Source organism: Triticum dicoccoides, chromosome 7B, assembly GCF_002162155.2.
Source record: "Triticum dicoccoides isolate Atlit2015 ecotype Zavitan chromosome 7B, WEW_v2.0, whole genome shotgun sequence".
NCBI lineage: Eukaryota > Viridiplantae > Streptophyta > Magnoliopsida > Poales > Poaceae > Triticum > Triticum dicoccoides.
This window is the reverse complement of record NC_041393.1, coordinates 747,882,483-747,900,140: the sequence shown is the minus strand read 5'-3', so window position 1 is coordinate 747,900,140 and position 17,658 is coordinate 747,882,483. Positions and strand designations below refer to the sequence as shown.

Sequence of the window (17,658 nt, the reverse complement as noted above, 5' to 3'; positions counted from 1 at the left end):
CGCCACTGCATAGAGGGCACGTCGAACCCATGACCTCTTGGCATAAGTGAAGATTATTGCACCACTGGTTCAGGACTGTTCTTCAAGCCTAATAAAAAACCCGACTAACCCTAAAACAAGGGCACTCAAAAATCCAGATCGCAAGAGTTTGCAGTATTATAAGAAAATGATGACAAAGGAGGAAAAGAAGCTCCCCGTCTTATTCTTATAGGGGGAATGAGTCCTGGGTCGGCCACAGCTCCAACCAAGGTGTCTACCACTAGACCATATAGGATAGTTCAGTATTGTTAATGGAGAAGCAAATAGTGAGGGGAGGGCTCCGAGAGAAGAAGAAAAATGCGTGTGTGGGAGGATCATACTAGTACATTATATCATCCTACTGTGAAGATATCGACAATTCTCCAAGAAGCTGAAACGGTGTTGTTCTGATGCATCCGCCGTGTAGTAGTGACTCCGCTCTTCTAAGCCAGCGAACTCGACAGGCATCACAGTACCAAACTCACCATCAACTCCTACGCTTCCTTGGTACATGCTGGAATGTCCAAGCCTGTTGCTCTGGTGCCTTGATGACTGGTGGAGCTGCTATGCTCGTCGGGATGGCAGGATCTGCTGGGCTCGGCATGCTATCCAGACCTCTGCAGCGACCAAACTCCCCTGCTTGCAATCCAAAAACAGATAATCACTATCGAGACAGAAACATCCGTATAGAAAGTAAAATAAGCGACCTAACTTCCTCGTAAATGTACTACTGCATTCTCCTGCTTTTATTTGGGCAAAGGCTGTTGCACTTTCTTGTGCTCAAAATAAAATGTTATGATATTCATCAAATTTATCTCCCTACTGCTACCCCGAGTATATATACATCAGGCCTCAGGATATCTCAGAATCGGTGGGTGAATTGATGGACTCTATTATACTGATCTGATCTGTGACTGGTTGAATTTACACAAGACTGCACCAATGCCAGTCCAACCGCAATCACTCTATTGATCAGAGGAATCATGTGATAAGTGTACTAAACAAGAAAATCTAGTTTCACATAAATCAATAGGTGTCTCTGTTCTCTCTAAGACAACAGTAAGACTAGCTTCACACAGAATGGATAAATTGGAAAAAGGCATTCTGTTATTCATATCGTTTCTAAACACCTTTTTTTTGGCGAGTGTTTCTAAGCACTTAATTGTTGTACATCACGAGCTGTTAAAAAATGATCTGAATGTGGCAGCCACATCCAACACAGAGCATCCTAATAAAAAACAGAAACTGTACAGAGATGTGTAAAACTACTATATATAAATTATATATCATGTTAACTTATCAACTGCCTACCAGTCAATATATTTCACAAAGGACCAAATGGGTTCACAGGTTGCAAGTATTACAATACAAGTTGATTTCTACTTATCAGCAGTTAACTCGGAATAAGATAAGTTTTGATATATCATTCTGTCATATTCTTTATAATTGCCAGGGTAGTATTCACAGAAAGTGCATTTTTACTTACGAATGAAGCATCAAGCTTTGATTTCAAGTAAATTTGCCATCTGTAATGACATTTCTATTATAAAATCTGCTGGTAAGAAAAGCTGCGCAAGGTAAAGCGATGATGTCCCCCTTAGAGCACAATATTATTTACCATGGAGGTAAAGTGCCTCTGACTTCACTTGTCTTGAACAAATTTGCCAAATTTCGTAGTGGTTCTATAAAGAATGTAAGCGGGTCAAAATAGATTGCGATATCTAAAGAAAGCTACTCCCTCTGATCCGATAATAAGTGTTGTAAAACCGCGACACTAAGTCCAATTTGAATGATAACCTGAAGAACACAACACAACTATTTTAACTTCATTCATCAAAGCAGAAAGAAAAATGATGCACAAGTTTAAGTTGTTAGAGAAAACTTCAAAGCAGGGTAAAGGTAATACAGCAGCCATGTGTGACGCATAATAGGATCAGGGTTACTCCAACAATGTAAGGATGAGCTATTTACCTGAAGAATACAAACTTGTGAAAGGATGGTATTGGTGCCTCACAATGCTTTCGCAAAGTTTCCTTGACTCCATTGTCTCAAGTTGAACCATGAAGACGTCGTTGTTGAACTTTATAAGAATTGCATCGTCATCCTCCACATACCCGACTATAGCAGCTTCCGCAGCCCTCGTATTTGGCATGAGCTCGAGATTCATGGTGTTCCGCGGAAACCATGTGGCGCCACCATCGCAATCGACTTTCAGGTCCCACATTTCGAGGCTTGGGTACGACAACATGGCGAAGCCAACACTGCCATCCACTGCCTGGATGATGTGAATGAAAGCTTTCGATTTCTGGATATCTCTAACAGGAAGTTTTTGGGTCACGGCTAGGCTCTGCCTACCAATATATCGAACTCAAGTATCTCCATGTCATAGGAGCCATGGATCCACCAGTAAATGGAATTGCCAGCGAGGACGGAAGGGCGGCAGAAATCGACATAACCGCCTTCTAATCGTTCCGGCGCCGAGACGAGGTTGCCCCACATGCCGGCCTCCGACGAGTAGACATGGGCGCGGGCTCGGGAATCATATTTCCCTCTGGAGAAGGTCTGCACCATTACCACCTTGAAGGGGCTCGAGTGGCAGCCCCCGTGCACGTGCCCGGAGTCGCCGTCGGCACAGAGAACGGCCCCGTGGGCCATGTTGCCCGCGCCGAACTCGGTGGGAGGGCGACGCGGCGCTGGTCGCCTGTGACGGGGTCGCACACGAGGGCCTCGCGACGCCGATGGTCGACGATGAGGACGCGCCCGTGGCGGCACCCGAGGAGCGTGCCGTGGTAGGGGTAGGAGTCGGCGGCGCCGCCGTAGTCGATCCGCATGGAGAGGCGCTGGCGGGGCACGCGATCGGGGCGGGCGAGGACGGGGGTGAAGGAGACCCACCCTCCGTACTCCTTGAAGAGCCCCAGGAGCGGGGCCTTCCGGTGGCGATCGCGGAAGCGGAGGAGGAAAACAGGGTCGGCGGCGAGGCGGCGCCACCGCTTGCAGACGAGGGAGACGCGCGGGAGGGAGGAGGGCAGTGCGGGCAGGCGGAGGAAGATCTCCCACAGGATGTCGCCGCTGTTCGGCGGCGCGCCGGAAGGGGAAGCTCGCAGGCGGCGAGGCGCCGGCTCGTCGCCGTCCTCGCTCATGATGGAACGAACCCCGCCGGAGCCGGCAGCCATGGAGATTTGTTTCTCTTTTTTTCTCGGTAGCAGTTGGAGCCCTTGGAGATAACTGATATTTTTTTTGAGGGGATCGGAGATACTGAATGGAGCCTCGTGGCCAATTTTTTTTAGGGGCTCGTGATGTGGACATTTTTTTTTTGGTGAAGAAATGTTTCTGCTATCCTAAAAACACAAAAAAGAGTTGTGCTTTGGGCCGAAGAGGAAGCTTCGTTCCATTCCTCGTTTTTTCTTTTCATTTGAGAACATATAAAGATCACTTGTTGCCGATGATCCGGCCCAGACACTGATTGCCACAACCGAGCCTAGTGCCAAGCAGTGGATTTTTACAGCGATTTAGTTACTATCCCATGATATGTTTGTGAAGCATTCGGTCACTCTATGGGAGATTTGGGCGGCGAGACGCAAGGTATATTTCAAAGCCCGCAAACACCACATTCCTTCATAAACAGATTCGTTGATGAGCTAGAAGCGATCAACAAAAACCATCAAACACAAAGGCAGGGGTCGACAGTCGTTACCCAGCAAAGGCGAACAAGGGCTCCCCCACCAGGTTTTGCAAAAATACACGACGACGCCGGCGTCAGAAGGAGAAGGGGAGCAGCAGCAGCGGTCTGCAGGGACGGTACTGGCGCATACTTGTGCAGTTCTTCACTTGTCCTAGTGGCAATTGATGATCCACCGACATTGGAGGCGATTGTGTGTCGGGAGGCAATTGCACTAGAAGAAGATCTTCACATCCAAAATTTTGTCATTGCATCAGACGCAAAGAAAGTGATTGATGATATCAACAATGGAAGCCGAGGCAACTACGGAGCTATCATTGGCGAGATTAGACTTCAAGTATTCTTATTTCAATGTAATTTTACTTTTGAAAGTCTTGCTTCCAATTCGGATGTACATATATAGTCTAGCCAAGTTCTCTCTCTCTAGGTCAGGGGCGCCATTCTGGCTTGGCCAACCTCATGACCTGAACCATAAACATTGGCTTTTGATGAATAAGAACTAGGTTTACCCCTAAAAAAAGATCAAAAGAATGTCTTGAATAATATTTCCGTGTAAATATTTTTTCTGCTGAGAAAAATAAATTTGGACGGCATACTTTATAGCTTTTCCGTACACTGCAGGTTCACCTACGTACAATGTCATTTACCTACCGTAACTGTAGGTCTGAGGGTGAGACTCCGGCATCAACGTCGTGGACCTGAAGAGCTGCCGACAATCACTCATGCACATTCTTGCTCATCTTCCTCCTCCCGCTCACCCACCATGACCACCGCCGCCCAAGGGCAGCTTCTCGGGTGGACAGGGCACCATGTACTCATCAACATGGTCTTAATCGACATCTTCATCAATACACCCCATCGTTGTCTCGTTCACAAGATGGACAAACTGCAAGACGCATCCTCGACGACGACAAGTAATTTTTCTCTAATGCGGTGTTGTGGGTTCTCGACTCGAGCAGTATGATGGAACATCATTTTAGTGTTTATATTCGTTCAAATATTGCTTGAATTTGCAAAAATAATAATTCAAATCATCAAAAATTCGTGAAATTCGTTCGGGTCTCGAAAACATAATAATGAAATCCAAGCTAAGGACAAAACAGTCGATAGGGATCATATCCAAAATGCAGACACCTTAAAGTTAGCGAGATAGCGGGACATGAGATATGACCGACCAGGCAAGACCGGCGCGACCACAAGCTCGCCATTCTTGCCATACTTGACACGGAACATGGTCGCATGGAGTTGCCACTTGTCACCATCGCCCCTATAGTGCGTGAAGCCAAATCCCTCGCGTATCGTGCGCTCAATGAGGGAGAACATGCCACCGCCGGTGCTGACAAGCACAGGCTGATCCGTGGAGCTCAACGATGCCTTGAGGAAGGTCAGCTTCTCAGTGGCCACTTTCCACGCCGGCGCCTGAGTGGATCCCTTGCCGAGGTCCGGGACGTCGCAGGAGAAGAGGTGCTCGTGGTCGCTCTGGTCCTCCTTGTTATAGACCATGTTGGTGCCAATCCATGCGCCTAGCTCGCCGTCGTAGTGTGCCTGGCCCTCGAACGGCATGCACCAATCGCCACGGCGCGTCCACTCACCGCTCTCCGTGTCCAACGAGAAGGTACCCAACAGCAACTTCCTCTCCCGCTCTTGCTCCGACTCTAGGTCCGACCCTAGAGCAAAGTCGCTCCTAACGGACACGAAGATGGTGCGGCCATCCGGATGTAGAGCGGTCGCCGAGATGTAGCCGTCACCGTGGCGGGTGAACGGCGGTGGCACAGGGATTCTCTCCCAGATCCACCCCCGCGGCACCTCGTTGCCGTCAGGGTAGCCGCATCCATTGATAGTAGACGGAGTCTGGCCAAGGTATAGGCCTTTGCTGCTGTCGAAATCGAACGTGAACAGCTTGTCGCCAGCGGCCGTGGCGTGGTACGTACAGTGCAGATGCTGCTCGAGAGAGTTGCAGATGTCCAGCGCAGCCGTCTCCGTGTTGTAGACGAGGGTCAGGCTGCTGAAGCGATACGAGTCGGATCTGACGACAATGTTGCTGCCTAGGGCATGGAAGCTTGGATCTGAACCGACCGTCACAAACGCGAGGCGGAGGACGGGATCAGGGAGGCGCCGCAGCTCCACGTCGGCGGCGTCGCCGCTGAGCAGGTCGTCCAAGCTGAGCTTGTGCAGGGAGAAGCCATTCTCCCAATCATCCAGCGCCAGGTACAGATGCCTCTGCCGCTGTAGCAGCTGGTTGGAATCGCAGCCATTGCAGAAGTCCGGCCGGTTTGACAATGGCCATGTTCCGGCCGCCGCCGCCGATGTGCTGCACGCTGGGTTCCGGTTAAACCTGTCGTCGACGTCCGTCGCCGAGGTGGATGCATGTGGCGATGATCCTCCCAGCAGGATGGAGCGGTCGCGTGCAGACGCAGGGCGCCGGAGATGGGAGCAAAGCGGCGGCAGAGATCGGACGAGCCACATCTTTATCTTTATCTTCATCTTTATCTTTACCTAATAATAATAATAATAATAATAATGATAATAATAATAATTAATAATATAATATTATAATAATATATATCTTTATCTTTACCTAATAATAAAGAGAATAGGGTTGCTGGTCGTCCGTCGCAGGCCATTTTGCAAAAAAATCCCCCTGTTTTATGAGAATTTAACCCGCCGTCCCTATGTAAGTGGATCTGAAAAAACGATTCATTTTTATAAAAAAGCCCTACGTTTCCAAGAATTCAGCCCGCGACCCTGTCTTCTATCTTATCCCTTTTCCAGCACGGCGGGGCGGTGGTGGGCTCGCGGGAGACGGCGCTCGGGGAGGCGGCGGCGCGCTCGGGCGCCGCATCAGGCGGCGGAAGCGAGGTGGGGAGGCGGCGCTGCGCTCCAAGGATGCAACAACGAGGCGTGGAGGCGGCGGTGCCCTCGGGCGCCGCATCAGGCGGCGACATCGAGGCGGGGAGGCGGCGCTGTGCTCCGAGGATGCAGCAGCGAGGCGTCGAGGAGGCGCTGTGCTCGGGTGCCGCATCAGGCGGCGGCAGCGAGGCAGGAGGCGCACGGGGAGATGAAGGAGGAGAAAATGGAGAGTCGGCCGGGGCACGGACCACAGCGGCGCAAGCTTGCAGGGGGCGAGAGATCGAGGAAGAGGCGGGAGTCGGGTCAATCGATCTGTCGCACGACGGATGCTGCACTCCCTTTTCCATCTAGCAACGGGCCGCAGAGGGAGGTGGAAGAGGAGCCACAACCTACGAGCAGGATGCTGCCGCCTAATACGCATCTGACCATGAGCTGGAGGATAAGGTATTCACCTCTAAAATCACACTTCTGTTTCCCCGTTTTCAACTCAGATATGGGTTACCAATATACCACTCTCACTTGGATTTGCACATGAAAGCAGTACGAATACTTGCACCGAACAGTATGATTTGTTGAGCCAAGTGTTGAGTCTGATATGGCATCTTTATGCTTTCAGAGAAGCGCATCTCTGAAATTCACAGTTTTAAACCCAAAGAGATACATCTAGACAATGCTCGCATGAGTGGTTCCAGTGTCATATACGCCAACATGGCAGTAAGCATGTCTTCTTGTCTGATTTTAAATTAGTTGTAGAAGTATCCTATGCTACTATTTGTTGACCAGAATTGGCTACCAGGTTGGAGATTTGGTATCGGATGCTGCTCCAAGAACGAGGGGCCAAGGTGCTGAACTAACAGCAGGGGGAGGATGATTCTTCAGGTAACAACATAGTCCGTCGACTAGAGAATTAAGTTAACTGTTTGCTTTGCTTGAAGCTCCAAATTGTAGTTATTTTATTCGTTCACTGATTTGGTATAATCTTAATCTAGGAGGATTATCACTGTATGATATGAGATACTGATGTTTAGCAATGATAAAAGTCTGACGTTGAATGGTTCTTTTCGGAAGTACAGTTGTAAGATATATGATTCTAGCTTCGACTTTAACTGGACAGTACTAATTGGACATATAATTGATGATTTATGCACAACAAGATATTCTGCTGCTTTTAGTTCTTCAATCAGATTCATCTAGCCCTTTGTTGACTTTCTAATTGTTCCACCCTCTACCTCTGAAACTCAGAAATCAGAGAAAGGTCATTGGCAATTTGGCATATCCCTGTCACTGGCGAAGGTTTGCTAGAGAGGAAGAGGACCAATATTATTTTTTCTATTGTTGGGGGCATACATAATACATATAGATAAAATTGGACCATTTATAACAGAGATTTCTTGCCAAAAATATTAACTCTGTCCAGCAGTGGGCATTGTCAAGGTAATAAAAGGAATTTGCTGAACCTAATTGAATGAAAGAGGGATGGCTAATCTGATTGAGAACCTTCTGTAACTGAATAGACTTACGAACGATCAACAATAGTAAATAGTTCCAAATTAACAGACGTTGTTTGATTAAAATACTGATTTAAGGATTTCGCGAATCTATAATTCTCTACATAATCAGTTAGTGTATTTTTTATCACCGGGTTATCCTAGACCACTTGGGGACAGTATCATCAATTTCTTGCATACTGCAATGCAAGTTTTAAAAGCCAGTTTCTTATGTTTCCTATTATCTTTATGTTCACCTAACTGCCAAGAATCATAAAGGATGCACCTAAGGAGGTATATTTTGTTTTATGCATTTTTTAAGTGTACTTATGCTGCAACTGATTAACAAAACATTGTTCAACCTTCTATGAGTCTGCCTAGGGAGCTGCACAGATTTGGAACAACTTCCAAAACATGCACCAAGCATTTTGGTCAGGTACCACTAAGCTGCTAGAGCAAGATAGCTGGGATGTCAAGTCCCTAGGGCAATGGTAAATCTCAAATTGCCTGATGTTCGATGGGAAGCATCAGACAATACCAATGTCCAGTGTAAGATCTGATTGTGCAGGTGGTCAAGCCAAGATAAGTGTGCGTGCATCACCGTTTAGTCGAGATTTAGAAAAAGATACTATGACTAATCCATACAGTGGATATGCGCCAATGCTCAAATTTTAAAAATGAAGGATTCAACTTTTTTGGATTATTATTATTTGTGAACTCGCGAGTATGCCTAGCAATCGTAAAAAAAATATATAGTTCGACTTAGTGGTAGGTTCTGCAGTAGTCTTGCCTTGAAGGTTTCGTTCATAGTAAAAATTGATATGTCTTTATGAAGTAATCTGAGCATTTTGTTGGTTGCAGGTCAACTTTGTTCTCCAATATAGGTGGTGTACGTTTGTGCAAAATGATTATGAAAGGACTTCTGGTAACTTTATCTTTTGTCAAGGTTGTTTACTTGGTGGAGCAAACTTCCATTTCCTCTGAACAGGTGAACATGACATGTGTGATGGCTGTCAGCCCTAATGAGCTTTAGACATGTATCTGAGGTTTCGTTGGCTGTAAACAAGTAGGGTCAACGAGTCGAGCAGATCCTGGACCATCACATGAACACATGAAACAGGTCGATACCGGCAGCTTTTGGTAACCATTCTAAGCTCTAGCACCTTGATGCAAGCCAGAATAGCCTCACCAGATCAACATTCCCGGGAATAACAGAATTGGTGAACCAGTTGACACTTGATCTTAACTAATCAGTTAATTAAACCCTGAATCTGAATGAAGGGCTCCTTGATTAATTTGCTCACAAGTAGTCTAATGATTCAGAGGTTTAGACTTTAGTGTTTTTGGATTATTACGGGCAGCAACCCTGCTTTTGAGCACACCCAAACAAATTGAATCAGGGTCTCTGCTTTTGGTTGTTCAAGTTTGTGGTAAATCATTATGAACAGTTGTGTTTCCGGTGGCACCTAAATTATTGGTAGATCTGCACCATACTCTGCTCCTATTGATTGATGATCACAAGTCACTACCCAATTTTAGATCTATTTGATTTGTTTCGTTTAGAGTTGGATGGTGCAAATTAAAGAAAGTGTACTGTCATTCATCAATTTACTAAATCTGGCCTGAATGTGCCGTTGCCTGGATTTCCAAATCTTATCCAATTATCTGGTCATCATTCCCTTAGCTGTTTGACTGGAGCACATTCTCTCGATTGAGGAGATGAATCTAACTGAACCTTCTTAGCTTAGAAACAAAAGTCGTTCTTTCGATGAACCGAGAACTATTGCGGTTAATTTGTCAGCCATTGTGTTCCTTCTGTACTTTAGTTCTTGGCCTGTGTTGAGTTGGGGGCTTTTTACAGTTTGACAACAAGAATCTCAGACAGTCTGAAATTAGTTGTTTTTTGGATTATCAAGTGAGAGAAACACGGTCCTTGAGTTGCTGTACCAATGTATGTTTAGGGTTTAGTGAGATTTTCTTCCTGTAAGGTGCGGTTCTTGGGGATAGATAAAATACCAGTCACATTCAATTTGTTGTGAAGTCTACCATTTTAGTTCAAATGCCACCTTACCAAAAATAGAGAACACTTTTGCCATTGGAGTAGGATAACAAACATGAAACCAGTTAATCGGTGTATCATAGATGATTGCTTATTTCTAAATCACCAGGGCGCTCTCCCTGCAAGGGAACTACTTGGGCGTCTTTGACGGCAGCATGCTTGATACTGAGGCTGAAGACTAGCATGCTTGATGAGCTAAAGTGGCGGGTGGAGCTGGACCGCAAGTCCATGGCGCTCGTGTAGAAGGAGTTGGAGGAGGAGCGGATCACGTCGGCGGTGGCGGCTGCCCAGGCCATGGCCATGATCACCAATCTGTAGGAGGAGAAGGTGGCGATGCGGACGGAGGCGGCGCAATATCGATTGGTCATGGAGGAGTAGAGTGCGTATGATTGTGATGAGGCCGAGCGTCTGGCTGTTGCGAAGTGCTTTGTTTTGGGCAAGCCAAAATACTTGAAAAAAAAAGAGAAAATACTCTTCCCAACTAAACAACCAACTATTTGTAAAAGTTCCTAAAAATGCTCTAAAAAAACTATATGAAAAAAAACTATATGCAAAAAAAAAACCTAACACAGCAAATATAGTTTAAAAATGTTCACAGTTTTACATATGTTCACACTATTTTTGTTTGAAAAAAATATGTTCGCATGTTTTTTAAAAAGATTCAAAATTCCCCAAAAATTCCATTTTACTAAAAATATTTCCATTTAGAAATGTACAACAAAAACAAAATATGTTCAAAAAAAATGTTATTTTTTGAGAAATGTTTGAATTTCGTAAAACATAACTATTCTAAAAAAAGTGTTCCAATTTTAATGAAAAATTTAAGTTTTATTAAAAGTAAGAAAGTTTCCATGTTTAACCTTATCATCGGCGTTTATTGAAATTGGATATAAAGATGGTCCACAATGGCACATGAAGCAGGTTCTGCTTCTTTTTTCGCCCGGTGCAACGCACGGGCATTTGTACTAGTAATAATCTTTACCTATATACTAATAAAGCAAATAGTGCTTCTGCCCGTCCGTCATTAAAAATGCCCTTGAAGTTGGCAATAATTACCCACCAATGCCACCCGTAAGTGGCAAAAACGATTCATTTTTAATTTCTAATATCGCTCCAGGATTATGTTATTAAAGGTGGATACGATATAATAGCACCAATGCATGAGCAGCGCGATGGCTGAGGCAACGATGCTGAGACCAGGGTTCGATCCCTGGTTCTCACGCTTTTTCTCTATCTTTTTACCAAGCGCAGTAATGGGCCAGCCCATGTGCGGGTCGTGGCGCCCCCTGTTTTCTATATCTTTTTTTTATTTCTATTTTGTTTTTTCCCTAAAAATAAATTTCGGATTGATGGCGCCCCCTATTTTTTATTTCTTTTTACTTTTTTATTTCTGTTTTGGTTTTTTATCTCAAAATTAATTTCGGATTTCCAAAATATCAAACAATTGCGAGTTCTGAAAAAAAGTAGGAAAATGGTAAACTGTTTGTGAATTTAAAAAATATTCTAAAAATCAAAAAATGTTCATGACTTAAAAAATTGCTCACAAATTATAAACAAATCACGATTTCTAATGATTTCATGAAATAAAAAATGTTCATGATTTTTTTAATGAGCCAATATTCAAAGCATATTCAGGAATTTAAAAATCATGTCCATCAGCTTTTAGAAAATGTTCACAAAAATTAAAACACATCCGTAAATAATGAACAAAACTAATTGTAGGTTCCATAAAGGTTTTATTAGGAGATCTATATAGCTCGTTTTATGATTTTATTTAGTCCTTCGCGTTGGGTAAAAAAGGGTTTCCGTGTTTTGTACAACGCTGAGCCCAACAAAATTGACATAACTTTCTAAGGGTTTGTTTTCGTAAGCTATATTAAAATGACTAAATGTCTATTTTGCTTCCATACACAGTTATGCTTATTTTCATATCACAATAGTGGTTATGGTAAACACCGCTACGCTAAGTCCAGACGAGACACTTTATTTATCAGTATAGCTCAGGCAGGGTCCGTCAATGCAGTTTGCTCAGCCACAAAATATTTTGTTGTGACGCCTTAAAAAATCAAGTCTTGATGAGCATCATATTGTTCGTTTTTGAAATTACATTTTAAAAGTGTCTTATCGCATCATGACATGATTTGTATATACTTTGTGAATTTGATTCATACTTTTTTATATCTACCACACATGTATAACTTGATAGTTTTTTTCCGTTGCAAGGCACGGGCATTTCCAAAAATGTTCGCTAAATCAAAAAAAGTTCGTCAAATTCAATAACTATTCCACCCAATTTCTAAATATTTTCATCGATTATAGAATGTTTGCCAGTTCAGGAAAATTGCTTAAAAATGTTCACAATTTCTAAAAAATGTTTGTAAATAGCAAAAAATATTCATAAATTGAAAAAATGTTCTTGATTGTAGAAAATGTTCAGAAATTTGTAATAGTATGTTGTTTGCGATTTCAAATATGTGCATGAGTTTAACAAATTGTTCATAATTTCAAAATGTTCATGATTTCGAGAAATTGAGAGAGATATTGTATCTCGGTGATGCAACGAAATGTGATCATGACCATTTGAAATTATGAATTTTTTTCTCCCGTTGCAACGCACGGGCCCTTTTGCTAGTAATAATCTTTCCCTACTAATAAAGCAAATAGTGCTTCTGCCCGTCCGTCATAAAAAATACCCTCGAAGTTGGCAAAATTTACCCACCAATGCCACCCGTAAGTGGCAAAAAACGGTTCACGCATCGCACTGTTAGTTCGGGTTTATATAAGCCGAGATCCCCTAATATAACACGAAGATGGCTCAGCGCAGTGGCCAGCGCTGCACGCTTCCACCACAGAGACCAGGGTTCGATCCCCGCCTGCCCACCTTTTATCTCTTCTTTTTCGTCTCGCAAGCGCGCCTACTCCTCCCGCACACATAGGCCGGCCCATGTGCAGGTTGCAACGCCCCTGCTTTTATTTCATTTTTTGCCTTTCACGTTCTTATTTCTGTTTTAGTTTTTTCTTCTTTAAATTTATTCGTGATTTCCAGGAAAAAAATATTTCAAAAAAAGTCTTGAAAAATTATAAACTGTTTGTGAATTAAAAAAAACATTCGGAAAATCATAAAATGATCATGATTTCAAAAAATTGTTCACATATTATAAAAAACTATCACGGTTTCAAATAAATTTTCAGGAAATAAAAAATGTTCATGATTTTTTAAAAATATCCAGTATTCAAAACATATTAGGGAATTTAAAAAATGTCCATTAAAGTTTGGAATATGTTCACAAAAATTAAAACAGATCCATAAATAATGAACATAATGAACCATCGCAGGAGATCTGTAGGGGTCACTTCATGATTGTATTCAGTCCCTCGATTTGGATAAAAAAAAGTTTTCCATATCTTGTACACCGTTGAACCCTCAAAAATTGACACAACTTTCTAAGGGTTAATTTTTGTAAGCTATATAAAAATGACTAAATTTCTATTTTGCCTTCATACACAGCTATATTTTTTATACCACATTACTAATTATTAGAAACACCGCTACGCTAGGTCAAGGCAAGGCACTCACTCATCGGTCTAGCTCATGCAGTGTCCATCAATGCAGTTTTATCACCGACATTTTTTTTTGTTATGACGCGCCTACTCCTCCCGCACACATAGGCCGACCCATTTGCAGGTTGCAATGCCCCTGCTTTTATTTCATTTTTTGCCTTTCATGTTCTTATTTCTGTTTTAGTTTTTTCTTCTTTAAATTTATTCGTGATTTCCAGGAAAAAAATATTTCAGAAAAAGTCTTGAAAAATTATAAACTGTTTGTGAATTAAAAAAAACATTCGGAAAATCATAAAATGATCATGATTTCAAAAAATTGTTCACATATTATAAAAAACTATCACGGTTTCAAATAAATTTTCAGGAAACAAAAAATGTTCATGATTTTTTAAAAATATCCAGTATTTAAAACATATTAGGGAATTTAAAAAATGTCCATTAAAGTTTGGAATATGTTCACAAAAATTAAAACAGATCCATAAATAATGAACATAATGAACCGTCGCAGGAGATCTGTAGGGGTCGCTTCATGATTGTATTCGGTCCCTCGATTTGGATAAAAAAAAGTTTTCCGTGTCTTGTACACCGTTGAACCCTCAAAAATTGACACAACTTCCTAAGGGTTAATTTTTGTAAGCTATATAAAAATGACTAAATTTCTATTTTGCCTTCATACACAGCTATATTTTTTATACCACATTACTAATTATTATAAACACCGCTATGCTAGGTCAAGGCAAGGCACTCACTCATCGGTCTAGCTCATGCAGTGTCCATCAATGCAGTTTTATCACCGACATTTTTTTCGTTATGACGCGCCTACTCCTCCCGCACACATAGGCCGACCCATTTGCAGGTTGCAATGCCCCTGCTTTTATTTCATTTTTTGCCTTTCACGTTCTTATTTCTGTTTTAGTTTTTTCTTCTTTAAATTTATTCGTGATTTCCAGGAAAAAAATATTTCAGAAAAAGTCTTGAAAAATTATAAACTGTTTGTGAATTAAAAAAAACATTCGAAAAATCATAAAATGATCATGATTTCAAAAAATTGTTCACATATTATAAAAAACTATCACGGTTTCAAATAAATTTTCAGGAAACAAAAAATGTTCATGATTTTTTAAAAATATCCAGTATTTAAAACATATTAGGGAATTTAAAAAATGTCCATTAAAGTTTGGAATATGTTCACAAAAATTAAAACAGATCCATAAATAATGAACATAATGAACCGTCGCAGGAGATCTGTAGGGGTCGCTTCATGATTGTATTCGGTCCCTTGATTTGGATAAAAAAAAGTTTTCCGTGTCTTGTACACCGTTGAACCCTCAAAAATTGACACAACTTTCTAAGGGTTAATTTTTGTAAGCTATATAAAAATGACTAAATTTCTATTTTGCCTTCATACACAGCTATATTTTTTATACCACATTACTAATTATTATAAACACCGCTATGCTAGGTCAAGGCAAGGCACTCACTCATCGGTCTAGCTCATGCAGTGTCCATCAATGCAGTTTTATCACCGACATTTTTTTCGTTATGACGCGTTAGAAAATCAAGTCGTGATGAGACCATCACATTTTTTATTTTTAAAATGATTTTTTAAAAGTCTCTTATCTCGTCATGACATCACCCAGACATACTTTATGAAATTACATTCTAAAAGTCCTTATCTCATCCTGGCATTTGGTTCATAATTTTTTTCTATCTATCGCACGTGCATAATCTAATAGCTTTTCTCCCGTTGCAACGCACGGGCATATTTGCTAGTAATAATAATAAAGCATATTCGGTTTCTGGTCGTCCGTCATTATAACTACCCTTTAAATTGATAAAAATTACCCACCTATGCCACCCGTAAGTGGAAAAACGATCAATTTTTCGGACCAAAAATCGCCGCCACCTTAGTTGTTTTATAGGGCCGCGACGAATACAAGTCATGGAACGACGGGTGGCGAAGTGGTTAGGTGATCTCTCCTCTAGCGAATAGACCTGGGTTCGATCCCTAGCTACCACATCTTTTATCTCTCTTTTCTCTGTGCGAGCTTCACTCCCCTTTTTTCCATTTTCCATTTTTGTATTTTCTTTTCTCATTCTGTTTTCTTTCTTCTTTCTTCTTGAAATTAATTCGGGATTTTAATATTCTACAGTTGCGACTTCTAAAAAAAATTTGAGAAATCATAGAAATATGTGAATTCAAAAAATGTTTAGAAAATCATAAAAAAATTACAGATTCAAAAAATGTTGGTGGTTTTGCACAAATGTTTGCAAAATTATTAAAAAAAATCACAATTTGGAAAAAATGGTCCGGAAATTATATCATGTTCATGATTTTGAAAAAATGACAGTGTATTGAAAACATATTCGGGAACCAGAAAAAAATGTCCATGACATATTAGAAAATGTTCACAAAAATAAAAAAATATTTGTTTTTTTAGATTTGTTCCCCAATTTTTTTTAAAAGTTCATCGACTCTAAAAATGTTTGTTGAGTCAAAAATGTTAATGAATTCGAAACCAGTTCATGCGTTTAATTTTTTTTGTAAACAAAACTAATGTTCATGATTTTTTTGAGAAAATAAAATATTTCAAAAGAAAATGTTTGTCGATTCGGAAAACTGTTCACTGATGCAAAAGTATTTTATGTCTAGGATTTAATTAGTTTTATAAAAGTCTTTATATGTCTTGGCGTTGGCAGTAGTTCGTGGTCAACGAGATTTGTTTTTAAAATTTTAAACATTCCTTTGCGCAACATAATGACAAGTGTGGCATGCACTGGCAAACTCATAGCCTTGGGATTTACCACATCGAATGCATTGTGATCACGTATACATCACGACCATCACCGACTAGGGTGAGAAAAAAAATGACAACATAGCGAGCCACTATGTTAAAATACAGTACGCTCAGATATCAGGATATTGAGTCATACTTATTTGGTTAGCTATAATTTTTTGTCTCCCATTACCACGCACGGGCAATATTTGCTAGTTGTATATGTACGTGCCGAGCTACACTTACGAAAACATCCTACAGAATGAAACCAACGCACCCGATATTTTAGGGCACAAAATATACTGGTGGTTGGTAATTGACGGCTAATTCGGCCATCCTGGATTGAAACAAATAAACAAATAATGGGCGAAAAGTATGTAAACTTGTTACCAACAAATAAGAGCATCTCCAGCCGCGTCCTCAACATGGTCTCTCCAGGCGATTTTTTCGCGCCGGCGCCGTAAAAACGGCGCAGTCGCACCCCAGGTGCCCTTTTTCGCCGGCTTGGGCCGAAATCAGCGCCGGCGGACCCAGGCCGAACCTGGCGCGCTGGGAGGCGCCCGGGGCGAGTGTTTTGGCGCGAAACAGCTGCGTGCACGCCGAGTCAGCGAGACGGCAGCTTCATCGCCCTCATCGCTTCGGTTTTCACGGGAATCAATGCCAAGGCTGTCGTGCTACCGCCGCCGGTCAGCCTTGCCATTGATTCCTCATCATGCGCGGCGCGGCGACGCCTTCCCTCCCGCCACGCGTACACACGGGCGCGGCTATATAAGACGGTGGCCTCCCTCGCCTCTGGCCACACCAGCCCTAGCCACTGAGCTCTCCCTCTCCCGTGCGCCGTCGCCGACGCTTCTTCCCTCCCTCTCCCCCACTCCAACACCCCGATGGCCGCGCGTTTTCCCGGCGACGCGGCGGTGGCCAATGGCTTCGGCCGCCGCTCGCTCCACGAGTGGGAGTCGTGGCTCCTATTCGAGGCCAACATCCCGGCGCCGCCGGACATGCGCGCCGGGCCGACGGGGTGGAGGCTCAGCAACGGGGGAGTGGCCATTCCCCCGTTGCCCGACGTCGAGGCGCGCCCCGCATAATTCGCCGCCGAGATCGACCGCGTGCACGCCTCCCTCACCGACGAGCAGCTCGCCCTTCCCCAGTATGCCGCCGACAACCACGCGGCGTGGGCGGCGTACTTCGAGCGCCGCCAGGAGTAGAGGCTGGCGTCCACCAACGGGG

At 42.8% G+C, this 17,658-nt stretch overlaps 1 protein-coding gene and 1 long non-coding RNA gene across 4 annotated transcripts; one reads left to right on the top strand and one right to left on the bottom strand.

Annotated features, from left to right (window-relative positions):
• Positions 1–245: 245 nt before the first annotated feature.
• Positions 246–2,694, bottom strand: LOC119335491. Its single transcript, XM_037607611.1, has 2 exons — positions 1,990–2,694; positions 246–654 (listed from the first exon to the last, which is right to left on the bottom strand). Exons 1-2 carry the CDS (start codon positions 2,264–2,266, stop codon positions 506–508), a joined length of 426 nt encoding a protein of 141 aa, XP_037463508.1. The 5' UTR covers positions 2,267–2,694; the 3' UTR covers positions 246–505.
• A 3,819-nt stretch (positions 2,695–6,513) lies between these two features.
• LOC119335480 lies at positions 6,514–9,518 on the top strand. 3 transcript variants are annotated; one of them, XR_005161888.1, is made up of 4 exons: positions 6,514–6,991; positions 7,164–7,261; positions 7,344–8,622; positions 8,896–9,518. It is a non-coding gene; the product is annotated as an uncharacterized LOC119335480 (long non-coding RNA). The 3 variants fall into 3 exon arrangements; XR_005161889.1 differs by having other exon boundaries at positions 6,518–6,991; positions 7,344–7,426; XR_005161887.1 differs by having other exon boundaries at positions 6,520–6,991; positions 7,344–9,518.
• Positions 9,519–17,658: the final 8,140 nt, after the last annotated feature.

Coding starts and splice junctions, on each gene's coding strand:
- LOC119335491 (XM_037607611.1), bottom strand. CDS start 2,266: ATGTTGTCGTACCCAAGCCTCGAAATGTGGGACCTGAAAGTCGATTGC. Junction 655..1,989: donor CACAAGTTTGTATTCTTCAG/GTAAATAGCTCA, acceptor GATTGCAAGCAG/GGGAGTTTGGTCGCTGCAGA.